Source organism: Mustela erminea, chromosome 10 (assembly GCF_009829155.1).
Source record: "Mustela erminea isolate mMusErm1 chromosome 10, mMusErm1.Pri, whole genome shotgun sequence".
Classification (NCBI taxonomy): domain Eukaryota; kingdom Metazoa; phylum Chordata; class Mammalia; order Carnivora; family Mustelidae; genus Mustela; species Mustela erminea.
In genome coordinates this window covers 75,688,266-75,702,838 of record NC_045623.1, presented here as the reverse complement: position 1 = coordinate 75,702,838, position 14,573 = coordinate 75,688,266, and the positions used below count along the sequence as shown (strand labels likewise).

General features: G+C 60.9%; 2 protein-coding genes across 15 annotated transcripts; both read left to right on the top strand.

Moving 5' to 3' along the window:
- Positions 1-565: 565 nt before the first annotated feature.
- On the top strand, positions 566-10,468 carry B4GALT2 (beta-1,4-galactosyltransferase 2). Of its 3 annotated transcripts, XM_032361482.1 has the most exons (8): positions 568-867; positions 1,302-1,458; positions 2,533-2,888; positions 3,100-3,335; positions 6,297-6,487; positions 6,642-6,764; positions 6,877-6,981; positions 9,587-10,468. In XM_032361482.1, exons 2-8 carry the CDS (start codon positions 1,424-1,426, stop codon positions 9,735-9,737), a joined length of 1,197 nt encoding a protein of 398 aa, XP_032217373.1. In that variant the 5' UTR covers positions 568-867; positions 1,302-1,423; the 3' UTR covers positions 9,738-10,468. The 3 variants fall into 3 exon arrangements, with proteins under 3 accessions (XP_032217375.1, XP_032217373.1, XP_032217374.1); XM_032361484.1 differs by lacking the exon at positions 6,877-6,981 and having other exon boundaries at positions 566-867; XM_032361483.1 differs by lacking the exon at positions 1,302-1,458 and having other exon boundaries at positions 569-867.
- A 387-nt stretch (positions 10,469-10,855) lies between these two features.
- On the top strand, positions 10,856-14,554 carry CCDC24 (coiled-coil domain containing 24). 12 transcript variants are annotated; one of them, XM_032361497.1, is made up of 9 exons: positions 10,856-11,029; positions 11,178-11,382; positions 11,604-11,779; positions 11,911-12,027; positions 12,525-12,599; positions 13,087-13,141; positions 13,601-13,670; positions 13,781-13,859; positions 13,943-14,553. In XM_032361497.1, the coding sequence occupies exons 2-9, from the start codon at positions 11,257-11,259 to the stop codon at positions 14,178-14,180; spliced, it is 936 nt and encodes a 311-aa protein (XP_032217388.1). In that variant the 5' UTR covers positions 10,856-11,029; positions 11,178-11,256; the 3' UTR covers positions 14,181-14,553. The 12 variants fall into 12 exon arrangements, with proteins under 12 accessions (XP_032217388.1, XP_032217384.1, XP_032217383.1 ...); XM_032361493.1 differs by having other exon boundaries at positions 12,522-12,599; XM_032361492.1 differs by having other exon boundaries at positions 11,592-11,779.
- Positions 14,555-14,573: the final 19 nt, after the last annotated feature.

Sequence of the window (14,573 nt, the reverse complement as noted above, 5' to 3'; positions counted from 1 at the left end):
TGGCTCTACCCTCAGGCATCCCTCACTGTCTATCCCTGTGGAGCCTGGAGCCCATTCGTTTGCCTCTGCATATCCCAGTGCCATCCCCTGCCAGTAACTAATTTGAGCCCTTGTTCCCAGGGCCCCAGCTCCTCCTCCCTCTTCTGTGCAATCTTGTACCAACATCCTGTCATCCTAGAAGCCCCTGCCACACACTTCTCACGCCTTTAAGGGTCCTGCCCAACCAGCAACCACCCTCACCCCCACCCCGCGACCGCTGGCAGACCTATAATGCTGTTCCATCAATGAGAGGACAAATTCCTAACCTCCCTGCTAGAGTCGCCTAACTTCCAGGACCCCTTTTGGCGGAGTTCGCGCTCCAGCCCACAGCCACACCCTCCCCAGTCTGGACCCCAAATCCAACCTCTGGGATGAGCCTTACCGATTTCTTCCGACCCTCTCTGGTCCCGTGCCACCTCTGTCCCCTCGCTCCGCCGCGCTTGGCCGCCGGCAGGGGCGGACGGCAGAGGCGCGCGGCGGGTGCGGGCGCGCTGGAGGCGGGGGCCGCGGGGGCGCGCGCGCGGGCGCGCCGGCCGGGCCTGCCCCTCCGAGGCGCCGTAGCGCGGGAGGGAGGCGGCGGCGCTGTGGTCCATCGGTCCGCCGGTCCGTGGGTCTGCCCGGCCGCCCGGCCCCGCCCTGCCCCCCGGGGCGGCTCGGCTCCATGGCCCGCGGCGGCGGCAGGAGGCGGCCCGGGGGCCGCGGGGGCCGCTGACCGGGCGGCGGGAGGCGGCGGGGCCGGGCCATGGGGGACGGAGCCGTCCGCAGCCACGGGAGCCGGGAACCCAGCCCGAGCTGGAGCGGTGCCCCCTGCTGAGCCCCGAGCGCCGGGTGAGAGGTGTGCGCGCGCGGTCCCCAGCCCAGGGCCCCGACATTCCAGACCCAGCTCCGCGAGGAGCGCCCCGAGCGCGGCTCCGCGATCCCCGCCCAGGAGCCGGTGAGAGGCGCCGGCGGCCAGACCCCGGCCTGGCGTTTCCCCATCCCTCCCCCAGCCCTCCGCCTCGGCTCTTCACTCCCCTCCCCTCCCCATCCCCCGCCCCGGGCTCCTCTTGCCCGCCCCCTGCCTGCCTCCCTTATTGTCCTCGCTCGCCCTGGCCTCGTGGCGCGGGTAGACGCTCCACTCACGTTTCTCCCGGCCTCGGCCCCCGCCCCACATCCACTCCCCCAATCCACGCCCCCCCCCCCCCCCAGACTTCACACCCACCGGGTCCTCACTGCCTCCCCCGCCCCGGGGAGCCACGTGTTCAGGACGGTCTGCCTTTCAGCCCCGCCCTAAGGCGTCTCGCAGACTGGCGGCCAGCCTGACCCAGAACCCCTGCCCCGGAGGGAGGGGTGGGAATGTTTGCACGTGGGGCCGGGCGTCCGAGCTGCCCGGGAACCTGCATGCATGGCTGTGTACGTCCAGGAGCAGCGGCTTTGTTTGTGAGTGTGTGACTCTGCGTTACTGTTACTGATACTGCTACTGTCACTGGGGTGTGTCTGTGACTCCATGTAGTTCTCAGTGTTTGTGAGTGCAGGTGACTTTAGCTGGGACCCACGGTGGCTGTGGTTGTGTGGTGCTATGTATCTCTGAGTGAGACCCAGCCCACAGAAGTGCTGCTCTGTTGGAACCCCAGCTGGAGCCATGGCCCAAGACCCTTCCCTGGCATGCTGGTCCTGGACGGGTCTCCAGGGCCTAGGCGTTCCTTCTTCCCGGAATCAGAACCAGCAAGTGCTGGGCAGACTCCAGAAAGTTCATCCCAATCCTTGAGGTCTTAAAGGAGGGGTGTCATATGCCCCACCTTGTATATTGAGCTCCCACTCCAGAGGGTAGGGATCCCATAAACATCTTGTTCATATTTGGGCCTCCTGGATGCTGAGGGCCACTTCCCAGCCTGGTCCTAGTTGGCCTGGCCTACTTGTCACTGGTACCTGTCCAACCACACCACTGCCCACCATGGTCCTGGGAGGACTAACTGAAGTCACGAGTACCAAGGGTTCCTGCATGCTAGGTACTCAGTAAATGGTCGTGCCTCCCCAGACCAGGAGTTCTGGGTTGAGGATGCTGGCCTGTGGGGATGTCTGTTCTCTGGGGCACAGGTACACAGGAGGGTCTGCAAGTAAATGTGTTTTCATTGGGAGGTATGAACCACTGTGATCAGAGGTCATGTGTTCATGTTTCTGAGGACACACAGGGCTGTGTGTCCAGTTATGCAGTACGGGCGTGCACCTGAGTGTGGGAGCATGAGGTTGTGTTTCTGTGTATGTGTGGCAGCGAGAATGAGGAACGTGTGTGTCTGTGGGTTAGTACTCAGGTGTGTGAGGCTGTGTGAGCAGTGAGTTGCCAGGGACTGTGTCCATGTGAATGGGAGTCCGCGAGTGTCACAGGATGTGAGCAGGTAATACATGTACGGATGCGGGTCTGTGAGGGTGAGCAGCAGGCAGGGGCTGGGGCTGGGTAGCCTGGCTCATCTGGCCCTGACCCGCTGGGTCTGTTTCTCTCTTCCCCCTGCTCAGGCCGGCAGCCGGATGCCCGGGCCCACTGGGCGGGCCGGCGGCCGCCTGCGGGATGAGCAGACTGCTGGGGGGGACGCTGGAGCGCGTGTGCAAGGCCGTGCTCCTCCTCTGCCTGCTGCACTTTCTTGTGGCCGTCATCCTCTACTTTGACGTCTACGCCCAGCACCTGGCCTTCTTCAGCCGCTTCAGTGCCCGCGGCCCTGCCCGGGCCCTCCACCCAGCTGCCAGCAGCAGCACCAACTTCTCTCGGCCCAACGCCACTGCCCCCAGTTCGGGGCTCCCCGAGGCTCCCAGCGCCCGGCCCGGCCCCACAGCTCCTGTCCTGCCTCCCTGTCCTGAGTCACCGCCGGGCCTTGGTGAGCCTGCAGGGTAGGGCCGGCCTCTAGGGGTGGGCAGAAGACTGGTGTGGTTTGGTTCAGGGAGTGACCCATGGGGGTACAGGGGGTCCGGGTCTGTTGCAAGAGGGCCATTCCGGGGCTTCCCTGGCCTCCCCCTGGGGCTGAGTGAGAGGGCCGGTGTCCCTGGCCTCCGATGGCCAGCTGATTCCTGCCGCCGTCCCGCCTGCAGTGGGCCGACTGCTGATTGAGTTCACCTCGCCCATGCCACTGGAGCGGGTGCAGAGGGAGAACCCGGGCGTGCTCCTGGGCGGCCGCTACGCGCCCCCCGACTGCACGCCGGCCCAGACGGTGGCAGTCATCATTCCCTTCCGGCACCGGGAGCACCACCTGCGCTACTGGCTCCACTACCTGCACCCCATCCTGAGGCGACAGCGGCTGCGCTATGGCGTCTATGTCATCAACCAGGTGTGCTGCCTGGGGCCCCGGGGCTGGGCACCGTGAGCACCTGCGGCTGGGGAGACCCGTGTGCCTCTCAGTGCATGAGTGCGGACGGGAGCATTCATGGCTTCTCGCCTGCCTGTGGTCGTGTGGGGCTCAGTGTACGTGCCTGCTCACATGGGAGAGTTTGCAGGTGCATGATGGGGAGTGTACACGCGAGCATTGGCACACATGCTGATGGCCGTGTGCCTAGCCTCTGCGCAGATGAGCCTCATGGTCTACCTTTGGCGGGCCCCGTGTAGATACCTAGGGTCAGCTGGCTGTGAGGGGCTATGGAGCAGCCCTTGGAGAGGGGTGGGTTAGAGCCTGAAAGAGGGATGAAGTCTGTGAGAGGGCCATGGCCACAGCAGAGGCCCCGGGAACTCAGCTCAGGGTCCAAGCCCTGCCCTGGGCCTGGTGAGGCCTGGCTGCTGGGACCCGGGGAGGATCTGATATAGTTCCTCCTTCCCATACTTGGGATTCCCATACTTGGACTTGGATCCCCATAGACTCCAAGACGACCGTGTGGGATGAGTTGGAGCAGGGGGCTGTGGGGGCACAGAGGGGCCTTGAACAGTAGCCCTGGGGTGAAGTGGTGGTTGAGATGGGTTTTGAGGGATGAGTAGGGATCAGTCTGCAGACGTACTGGAGGCCCCAGGTCCCACCCAGAGAGCTGGTCTCGTGTCTTCGGGAACCACTGGTGGAGGTGTGGGGTCCAGCATGTAGGGTGGGTAGCAAAGATGAGCCTGGAATTGCTGGCACAGGCCAAATCCAGAACGGTCTCCAGAGGCAAGCGAAGCAGTTGACTTCCAGCCTAAAGGCGGCGTGCGACCACTGGATTAAGTGAGGAGTAGCATGTACGCTTGCTTCCTGGGAAGATCGCTCTGGTTGCATGTGGGGAATGGGACGGAGGGAGAGGCTGGTGGCAGGGTGACTAGTTGAGAAGAGGTATGACATTCAGCAAAGAGACAGTGCACCTGTGTGTGGGCCAGCAGCAGTGGTGGCTGTGAAGGGAGAGATGTGACACGGTAGAGAGAGAGGAAAGGGAGACACCAGGACACCTGGAGGGTTCTTCCTGGCCATTTGCTGTATGGGTTAGCTGCGCCTGTGAGTGAGATGGAACGGAGGTGCTGGGCCAGGTCTCAGGGACAGCCTGACCCTGGATTCTTTTTTTGCATGGGATGAGTCTGAGTGCCTGCGTGAAGTATGAAAGGAATGTTCAGCTGGCAGTTGGACCAATGAGTCCTCCCAGCAGTGAGGTCTGAGGTGCAGAGAGGGATCTGGGAGCCACCAGCATGCAGATGGTCTCTAAACCCAACGTCTATCCTGCCTGGGGAGCTCAGGGCATGAGAGAGGAAAGCCAGCATGTAAGGGATGGGTGGAGAAAGGGACAGCACCGCAGACTGGAAGGTTGGGCAGAGAGGTTTGAGGAGTCCCAGGAGAGTGTGGTGTCCCAGAAGCCCAGGAGTAAGTGTCCAGAAGGAAGCATGGCAGCTACGTGAGCACTGCTGGGGGAGGAAGGATATGGACTAAGCAGCGTCCAGTGGATTTAGCAACAAGGTGGGCCCAGCGAGAACCATTTCAGGGGCATGGTGGGGGCGGAAGCAGATTGCAGTGGGTTGAAGAAGGAATCAGATTTGACAAAATGGAAATAGCCAATTGGAGGCAACTCTTTAAAAAAAAAAAAAAACAGAAAAAAAAAAACACTCTAACGAGAAGGGGAGGCAAAGGTAGGGTGGTGGCTGGAGAGGTTTCTTTTTGAGATGGGGTAAAATTGGACATGTTTATGAGCCGCGTGGGAGAAACTCAGGGCTCCTGGCTGGTGAGAAAGGTCAGAAAGGAGAGCCGATGAGCCAGGAGAAAATGCACAATTGCTGCAAGGGCTGGTGGGAGGGAAGGTGCAGGGCGAGCAGCTCCCACCCTGTGGGGCTCAGGCTGGCTGGTGGGAAGGAGGGGCCATGATTCCTCCTCTCGCTCTCAAGGGGCCTGCCTAAAGACCCTTCTCCAGGGCCGTGCCCAGCTCCAGCCTAGAGATGGTAGGATGGCACAGGGGGCTCAGCAGTCAGCTCCTTCCATGGGCTCCTCCTCGCTCTGGCTAGAATTGCGAGCGTGGGCATGCATGGCCAGGAACCCATCCTCAAAGAGGCCTGGCCCCGCAGCCCCGTTGCTCAGGGGACCCCCGGCTCTCTGGGCCATGACTGCCTGTACACCTGTCTTGGCGTTTTGCGGGGGAGACTGGGGAATCTCACCACGTCCTCTCCCGGTCTCAGAGGCTGCCTGGGGGTTTGGATGTGGATCCAGACGAGTCAAAGGGGCCGGATGGCTCAGTCCCTATGGTTTCTTTGTCTTCGACGCTGGTCATTTGGGGCATTCACTGTTCATCTTCTCTTGTGAGTGTGCTCAGCAGGGATGCAGTGGGCTCCGGGCTGCTCTCCTCGAAGGCTCCCACCGGCACAGGGAAGATGCCTGGCACCCAGGACAGGGCTGCAGGGCATGCTGGGATGAAGGGGTGAAAGAATGAGAAGAACGAGCGCTCTAAGTCCCAGTGTAACCGGACACTCAGTGAAGCTCACAGGATAGAACGAACGATGACGCAGAGGCAGGGAGGTGTGATCAGGGATGCCTGTCCACACATCAGCTTGACCGTCAGAAGAGAGCATTCCAGAGCTAACAGCAAGGTCTCGAGGCAGTAAAGAACCTGGAGTATTCCAGGGCTGCTGAGGAATGTATCGCAGCTGGGCCTTGGGATCTGAGGGCAATGGCTGGAGGGGAGTCTGGAGCCAAGTCCTGGAAGGTCTTGGAAGGCAGAACTTAGGGGAGCCATTCAGAGTGGGGTCGGGGGATGCAGGGAAGTAGGAGCCCCTTGGGGAGCACTCTGGCCAATGGTAAAGTGGCCGGTGCCTGCCGGTCACAGGCCCAGAGCTGACCTGTCCCCTGCACCAACCCCAGCATGGCGAGGACACCTTCAACCGGGCCAAGCTGCTCAACGTAGGCTTCCTGGAGGCACTGAAAGAGGATGCCACCTATGACTGCTTCATCTTCAGTGACGTGGACCTGGTCCCCATGGATGACCGCAACCTGTACCGCTGTGGTGATCAGCCCCGCCACTTTGCCATTGCCATGGACAAGTTCGGTTTCCGGTGAGGGCTCCCTTCTCAGCCGGACCCAGACTCCTGCCCTGACGGTCGGTACTGCACCCAGCGCCCCCTTGCTCCTGGCCCCTCACCCCATCTCCGGCCTTCCCCCTGGAATCCCCTCAGGCCCACAGCTGACTCCTGCCCTTCCGTGCCGCAGGCTGCCCTATGCTGGCTACTTCGGAGGTGTGTCAGGCCTGAGTAAAGCCCAGTTTCTGAGAATCAACGGCTTCCCCAACGAGTACTGGGGCTGGGGTGGCGAGGATGACGACATCTTCAACCGGTGAGTCTGGATGGGGCGGGGAGTAGACTGGGTGCAGCAGGTGCAGCGCAGACCGGGCGAGGCTCCTTGCCCTTCCTGGTGCCTGCTCCAGCCCGTCTGTCCCCATCCCCAGGATCTCCCTGACTGGGATGAAGATCTCGCGCCCAGACATCCGCATAGGCCGCTACCGCATGATCAAGCACGACCGGGACAAGCATAACGAGCCCAACCCGCAGAGGTGACCCCAAGTGCCCCTAATCCCTTACTTCCTGGAAGGGACTTCCCAGTGCCACTGATCCCCAGACGTGATTCCCAAGGCCTCTGACCCCTTGACTCCTGGAGAGGACTCCCATGCCCCTGATCCCTGTTCCCCAACCCCTAGCTCATCCTCACCCCAGACTTCTGTCATCCCTTGCCTAATTCCTAGAGGTGACAACAATGTAAAGGCAGGGTTCAAATCTTCCCTGAGTAGATTACATCCCCGTTGGTGTTCTCACAGACCTCCCTTATGCCAGAGCAGACAAGACAAGAGGTAGCGGGCACCAGGCACAGCTCCCGGGCCTGGGGACCCAACGAAGGTGGCCCGAGCAACATGGGGCAGGGCACGGACAGACAGTGCTGATCCCTCTGAGATGGGAGCAGGCCATTCCGTCCCTGAGGACTTAGCGACATTAGGTGCTGGTGCCAGCCGGGAGAGGCACCTGAGGGCATGTGCAGTGTAGACAAGGACTTCCTGGCACTGCTCTAACCTGGGGGAGTGGGCAGGGGGAGTCTGGAGCCAGTTCCTGCTGGACAGCCTGTAGGAAGTTCACTCTAGTGAGGGAGACAGGCAGCTATGGCCCCAGTGATCAGGGCAAGGTGCTGTCCCGGCAGAAGAGGGAGTGATGGTGGGAGGCTCTCCAGGAGGAGGTGATGGTAAACCAGGGTTTGAAAGATCATGCATTCAACAGGTGTTTGTCACACGCCTGCCTTGGGCACAGGGCTATATTCACCGGGTTAGTGGAGGAGGCCAGTTTGGAGAAAAGGAATGGTATTTGCAGGAGTCTGGAAATGTGAACGTGCGTGGTATAAGTTAAGAGACTGGGACTCTGGTATTATAGTCGCTGAGGGCTGGGATGTGCTGTGGGGTCAGTGCTGGGTGTCTGGGGTCTTGGATCCCAGGTTGGGAGTTTCACTTTTGTGCCAGGGGCAATGGGGAGTCATGGGAGGGCTTTAAGCAGGGAAGGATCAGGATCAGATTCGGCTTTGAAAGATCACCTTTTGAGTTTGAAGAAGGTGACGAAGGGCTGGCAGAGCTGCCGGTGGGCCAGGAAGGAAGCTTGGAGGGATCACGGGGCCTAGGGGTGTGCTGGGTGTGAGGCTGCCACACGCCCGGATAGAACAGTAGGGATGTTCTGCTCTGAAGCCAGGTGCAAGAGTGGGGAGACAGGCTGCAGCACCAGTGGTGGGCTGGCCTCTGGCAGGAGCATGAAGCACGGGGCATCCAGGGAGCTGATGGAAAAGCAGTTCAATGAAAAGCAGGGTGGACAGGGATGGGAGGAGAGGGGCTGCAGGGCATCTGAGGGAGAGTGCTAGGTGCTGGGGTAGCTCTGGAGAGGGATGTGAGCTGAGCTCAGAAGGAGCAGGGGGATCAAAACAGTTGCAGTGAAGGTGGGCGGGGAGCTCTCAAAGCACATGCCGGGAGCCTTGGTCCTGTTTCGGGTCACCGTGTCCTCATGAATTAGTGATGTCCGCCTTGGCTGAGGAAGTGGCAAGACAGCGAGGCATTTCTGGCTTAAAGAAAGGAACGATTCCATCCACCTAGTGGCTTTTGCCTCAAATCTAGTTTCCCTGGATTCTTCTTTCGCTCACCCTGTGTGTCTAAACCGTCAGTAGGTTGTACCTGTGCCACTCCCAAAACATCTCTGAGCCCCTCCGCTTTTCCCTTCACCCCCTGTGCCCCAGCACCGCCTCTGTCCTCTTGTCTGGACTCCTGCAGTCGCTTCTCACTAGTTTCCCTGTTTCCCCCTCGTCCTTCTATTGTTCCTGTCCTCTGGCCCTCCCCACTTGCCTCCCACTGGGCTAAAAATCCCTGTCTTCTCACTCCTAGAATAAAAAAACCTGCATCCTCTGACTTCCAGAGCCCCATCCCTACACGCTCCAGCCTCCAAGCTGTTCTTACGCCCTTGGCCCATTAAACTCGAACCACTGGCTGTGCAAATTCTCATTTCCAGTTTAGGGTCAGCATGTGCTTACCTCTGCCTGGAATGCCCTTCCCCCTGCTGTCAGCTTTGGTGTCATGTGCTTACGCCTCCCAGGGCAGCCATCTTGGTCTCTCTGCCCTGTCTCCCCCTTAGCATTCTCATGTGCTCCTTGTCTGTTACCTGTCTCCCCTAGGGGAACAGACTTGCCATTAGAGGAAGGACTTACCGTCCTGTTCCTGACTGTGTCCCTGGTACTTAAGAGCAGAGCCTGGTACTTGGGGACTGCTCAGTGAGTAAGTGGTAAGGGACAGAGAGATAGCAAAGAGAAGAGGGGCTTGGGGAGTACAGATGATGACTGACACAGGACCCCTTGCATTTGAGGTGCCTGTTGGATGCCTGTGTCTGGGTCTAAGGCTTAGGAGAAAGGCTGAGATCAGAGAGAGATTTGTGAGGGTGTCACAATTCTGGACTCAAGGGGATAAGATCTGTTTTGAAAGCAGATGCCAGAGCAAAAGGGCTCCAAGCAGGTGACGGGCAGATGGTTTGGTGAGAACTGAGCCATCCCTGGAAGAAGCCAGGGTGGCTTGATTCTTAGCCCCAGAGATCCCATATTGGGTTTATTGGGTAGCCCTGATCTGGACCCACTTCTGTCCTATCTAGGTTTACGAAGATTCAAAACACGAAGCTGACCATGAAGCGGGATGGCATCGGGTCAGTGCGGTACCAGGTCTTGGAGGTGTCTCGGCAACCACTCTTCACCAATATCACAGTGGACATTGGGCGGCCCCCGTCATGGCCCCCCCGGGGCTGATACTAACGGACAAAGGCTCCCAGTGCCAAGGATTGCCTGCCAGAGGACTGACCTCGATAGCCTGGCTGGCGACTACTCTGTGGGACCCCCCAGGACTGAGACTGTGGGCTCTGTTTTCGGAGGGTCTTCCATAGGCTCCCCCAGCTGCACCTGGAAGTTTCAGAACCTACTTTGGGGGACTTCCAACCTGGGCAAGCCCCTCCAGTGTGGCCCTCTCTGGGGTCAACCCTTCTTCCTGCCCCTCCCTCCCCAGCCCAGTCCTCCCTCACTGTCAGGGTCGGGCCAGCCCCTGCACTGCCTCACCGAGTGGCCTGGGCTAGGTCACTCCACCTCTCTGTGCCTCAGTTTCTCCCCCCTTGAGTCCCCTAGGGCCTGGAAGAGTGGGAGGTACAACTAGGGGGCAGTGTAGCTTCCAGGGGGAATTCTCAGACCTGGGGATCCCCCATGCTCCCAGGGGAGGGGAAACCTTTTTCATTCAACATTGTAGGGGCAAACTCTGGTGCGCCCCCTGCTGAGGAGCAACCCCAGGAGGGGACCAGAGGGGGTGCTGTGGCGCTGCCTGGGATCTTGAGTTTGGGCTTTTGCATGGGGGGCGGGTGGGGCTTAGAACAGTCAGTCTGGTTCCCGCCTCCCTGTCTCAGAGAGAAGGCAGTAGCCCCAGGGCCGGCTCGTTGTTTGTACATTGCACAGAAAATTGTGTGGGTGCTTTAGTAAAAAACGTGAATGGAGCAGCCCCTTTGTCTGCTTGGGGTTAGCGAATCTGGGCCCAGATTCCAGACCGCGTGTGTCTTGTGGGAGGGCACCTGGCCTAACCCGTCTGTCTGGCCCGGGCTGTCCGGGTTCCCCAGGTCCCAGTGGCTCGCACGACTCTGGGAGGAAAGGTTTACCCTACCGCTGCCTCCCGGCCAAGAGAGGCAATGAAGTAATAACGGTCCCAGTGGGCTCCGATTTCTCGGTTCTTCCCACCTGCCCCGAAGCCGAAAGCTGCCGCGAAACGAGCCCAGAGGGCTTGGCGTCGGGACCCTGGATGGTTCGTACTCACAGACCACCTACCTTGGCGGTGGGTCGGACTCCCGGCTAGCCGGCACCGCCCACCCCACCTGGAATGGCTGGGGGCGGGGCCTGGGTAGCGGCGCGGTTTCCCGGGTGACGGCCGCGCGGAAGGGGCAGGGCTAGAGCCCCGGTTCCCACTTCCCGGCTCCTGGGGGCCGTGACAGGGAACCGTGGCCCCCGAGAGTCAGCCAGAAGCGGGGCAGAAGGGACAGCGCCAGAGACCGGCGGCTCCGGACCGGGTAATTCAGTCGCTGAGACAAGAGGCAGAACAAGGGTGGGGCTTGGGCAGGCTGGGGAGAGCGACGGACTGGGGGCGTGGCCCGTGAGGCGAGGAGGGGGCGGGGTGCGAGAGGGCGGGGCCCACCCTTGAGGACTGGCCTTCTCCAGGTAACGCGGCCGGGCCACCTGCTCTCCCGCGGGTGCGAGCCCCTGGCCGCTCGTCGGAGGGCGGCAGCGCGGGTGGGCCATGCTCCGGGACTCCCCGTCTCTGTGGGAGCTGGTAGAGGAGCACGTTCCGCTCCCGGAGCGGCCCGAAGTGAAGAGGATTCTGGGGGAGACGACGGTGGACCTGAGCCTGGAGCTACGAGCAGAGGTGGGGAGTGGGCAGATGGGCCACACTCCAGGCCTGTCCCAGGACTCGGGTGATTTACCCCACCTCCTCCGGGTCCCCGGTCCTGCCTGGTATCTCTCGAGATCTTGCCGGATCTCAGCGTCCCCAGCCCTCTTGACTCCACTATGCCCCTCAGTCCCCCAGCCCCCTTCACTTCCGTCACTTCTCTCCCGAGTCGCAAGGTGTCCCAGCTCTCCTTGCAGGTGGTGATGCTACAGTCACTGCTCCAAGAGGCTCGATCCTCCCAAGCCTCAGGCTCCCGCCCCACCTCCGATCCCTCCTCCCTTCTGGCACCACCGCCCCTCCTAAGAGACCTCATGCGCCAAGAACTGAGGCAGCTGCTCCTAGGCCTCCGCCAGAAGGCCATCTGCGAGGGCAGGTGGGAACCTCAGACACAGGCCCTGTGGCAGAGCTAAGAGGGGCTAGCTGTGCGCCTGATAAGGGGCCAGGATTGCCTTTGATGGTTCCCTGGAAGGAGCCCCTGAATTACCTTCAGTGCACCTTCTGCAGGGACCAGACCCAGGCTTGGGTCCAGTATAGCCCCAGGGTCCTGCGCTTTGCCTTGGAGGAGCCTAGGTGTGATTTGCCAGAACAGGAGGTATTGCAGATGAGAGCTGGTGAACCCAGGTAAAGTGGTGGTAGAAGAGGAGGGAGCTGTTCCTGCTTGGCAGAGGACCCCAGCCAGCTGGTGGGTTCCACTTGGCTCCATGGAGAAGTTCCTGGCCTGGAGCTGGACCTCCTACAACCATATGTAGGGATCCAAGAGAGCTGGGCTAGAGAGTGCTGGGGACTGCCTGAGATAAAGGAGAAGGAGCATGTTCACAAGTGTATAAGCAGCCACTTATTTCTAGTTCTCACACAAGCCTTTAGAGGAATGATGGCCCCCTTTTACTGAGAAGGAACTGAAACTCAGAAGGGATAATCCATTTGCCCAAGTTCATGCACATTGAAGGGTGGCAGAGCCGATTTGCAAACCCAAGCTCCAGAACTCTTCCCCTTTGCGGTCTATTATGTTGCCTTTGTGAGAAAAGACACAGAGCTGTCTAGGAGAAGTGGCATTTGTATCCTGAAGGCCTGGGGTGAGGCAACATGGGGAGAGTGACAGTGACCTCATCTGCCAGCAGCGGTCAGAGGGACCTCAGCATCATCAAGGACCAACTGAATGTGTCCAGTATCGACCAGGTTGCTGGACACCTGCGGTGAGGCCCCTGAGTGCTCATGGTGGGGTGGACACAGGGAGGATGGGGCTGGGACAGGTCTCCAAGTACCGGGACTGGACTGTGGGAGAGGAAAAGGGGTCACACACCTGGTGGGACCAGGAGAGGAAGGCTGACAAGTGGAAAGGGTGGGTTGCTGCAGGACCACTGTAGAGGAACTGTGGCAGGGTTTTAAGCTGGGGAGGGGCTGTGGTGTGGGGGAGAAGGGAGGCTGGAGGAGGCCCCTGCAGGAATGCAGAAGGGAGGCTGGTGGGCACTGTGAGGTCGGCACAGGGAGGAGACATCCTGTCCTGGCAGAGGCTGGCAGGAGTGGAAGGCTGCAGCCAGTGCCTGGCCCCAGAAAGCAGGGTGGGCCGAGGCAGGAGGTTCTAGTGGTGGGGAGGCTGGAGGTTAGGGGCTGGGTGGAGGGCTTAACTGAGACTGGGTCTGGTGGAGCTGGCTGTGGCTGCCATACTCCCATGTGTCCCAGGAGCCTCCTAGAGGAGGAGTGTCACACCTTGGAGAGGATGATCCCTGTCCTGCAGGTGAGCAGCAGCCTGGGGCCTCCCTGCCCAGAGCCTTTCTGCCGAGTGTAGACACCACGGCCTCTCACCTGGCATGGGAAGGCCATGTGTGTGTGTGTCTGTCTGGGTGCACATGTGCATGGAAAGGTGTGTGTGGGTGCTGTGGCCATTTCTCACATGTGCACAGTCCCTATGTTTGTGAATCCAGAAGGTTCTGTTTGAGCCCCTTAGCCCAAGGTCAGCACTTTTAGATTAACTCGCTGAATTGTCCCTTGTCTTTGCCTCTTCCCTTCCCTAAGTCTGAGTCCAAGCCAGCCACCCCCTCACCAAGAAGGACCTTTCAGGGGAGCTAGTGTTCCCCCCACCCCTATGGGCTGCCTGAGCCTGTTTGGGGGGCCCTGCCATGGGGATCTTGGCCTCTGCACCCTGCCCTGCCCCACCCATGCTTCAGGCCGGGCACTGAGCCAGCTCTCCCCGCAGCGCTGCCTGGAAGAGGAGTACACAGGGGCACCCCAGCCCTCCGAGGCAAGCCTAGCGCCCACCCTGGCAGGTGAGGACTCCAAGGAGGCCCCGGAGCACCCAGCCTCCCACTCCCCACCCCACCCTGGTGTATAGCCCAGAGCTGCTGGGCACTGTGTGTCAGAGGCATCTCTCCCACAGAGCTGAAGGAGCAGAAGGCAGCCATGCGCCGGGAGCTGCAGGCACTTCCCAGGTCCTCCCATGTCTCCTCCAGCCTCAGGTCAACCCCAGCGGTGGCCCTGCCGGACAGGGTGGCCAGAAGGTCAGGCCGCTGCTCGCTCACTGCTGCTCTTTCCTCTTCAGGCAGCAGCCCGTGGGATCCTTCAGCCCGGGTCTCAGACCCCGGCCTTGCCCCCTCCGGAAGGCTGGGGTTTGGACAGGGCCTGGCCAGTGCTGCCTGCCTGCCCCGCCTCCGGAGAGCTGCCCCCGCCCCCGACACCTGGCTACCACCTGCCGCTGGGGCCGGAAGCTTCAGGGCAGCCCTGGGGAAAGGCCAGTGTCTACTCCAGCATCCAGCGCTACACCCCAGGCCCCCACCTGAAGGGCTGATCATCAAGTAGGCCTTGGCGTCTGCTGGAACTCACTCCGTCCGCTGCTGCCCACCCCTCAGCTGCTGTGGCCCAGCCTGCTTCAGATCTAGTCTTGGATGGGCCCGAGCCAGGACGCAAGGCTCTCCGTCTGTCTGGCCCTTCTTGCCCCACCCCCTCGCTGAGCCCCTGGTGTCTGGTTCTGACCACCAGAGCCTTTGGCCTTTCTTCTCCCGGTCCTCCACAAAGGCCTGGCAGGCAGAGGTCTCATCTCAGCCCAGACTCTTGTCCCCCTGGGGGACTCAGACAAAGCACAGCAGCAGCTCAGAGACAGGAATAGAAATTTCATTAAAATCTATGGACTTTAAAATCCTAGTGGTGCACGGATGGGTAGGGGTGGGCGATGC

What these genes read in the sequence shown, in the direction of transcription:
- B4GALT2 (XM_032361482.1), top strand. Translation starts at nt 1,424, where the DNA reads ATGGCTGTGTACGTCCAGGAGCAGCGGCTTTGTTT. An exon ending in CAGGAGCAGCGGCTTTGTTT is followed by an intron (nt 1,459 to 2,532) that starts GTGAGTGTGTGA and finishes CCCCCTGCTCAG; the next exon opens with GCCGGCAGCCGGATGCCCGG. An exon ending in ATGGACAAGTTCGGTTTCCG is followed by an intron (nt 6,488 to 6,641) that starts GTGAGGGCTCCC and finishes TCCGTGCCGCAG; the next exon opens with GCTGCCCTATGCTGGCTACT.
- CCDC24 (XM_032361485.1), top strand. Translation starts at nt 11,257, where the DNA reads ATGCTCCGGGACTCCCCGTCTCTGTGGGAGCTGGTAGAGGAGCACGTT. An exon ending in GCCTGGAGCTACGAGCAGAG is followed by an intron (nt 11,383 to 11,591) that starts GTGGGGAGTGGG and finishes AAGGTGTCCCAG; the next exon opens with CTCTCCTTGCAGGTGGTGAT. An exon ending in CAGGTTGCTGGACACCTGCG is followed by an intron (nt 12,600 to 13,419) that starts GTGAGGCCCCTG and finishes CCCTTCCCTAAG; the next exon opens with TCTGAGTCCAAGCCAGCCAC.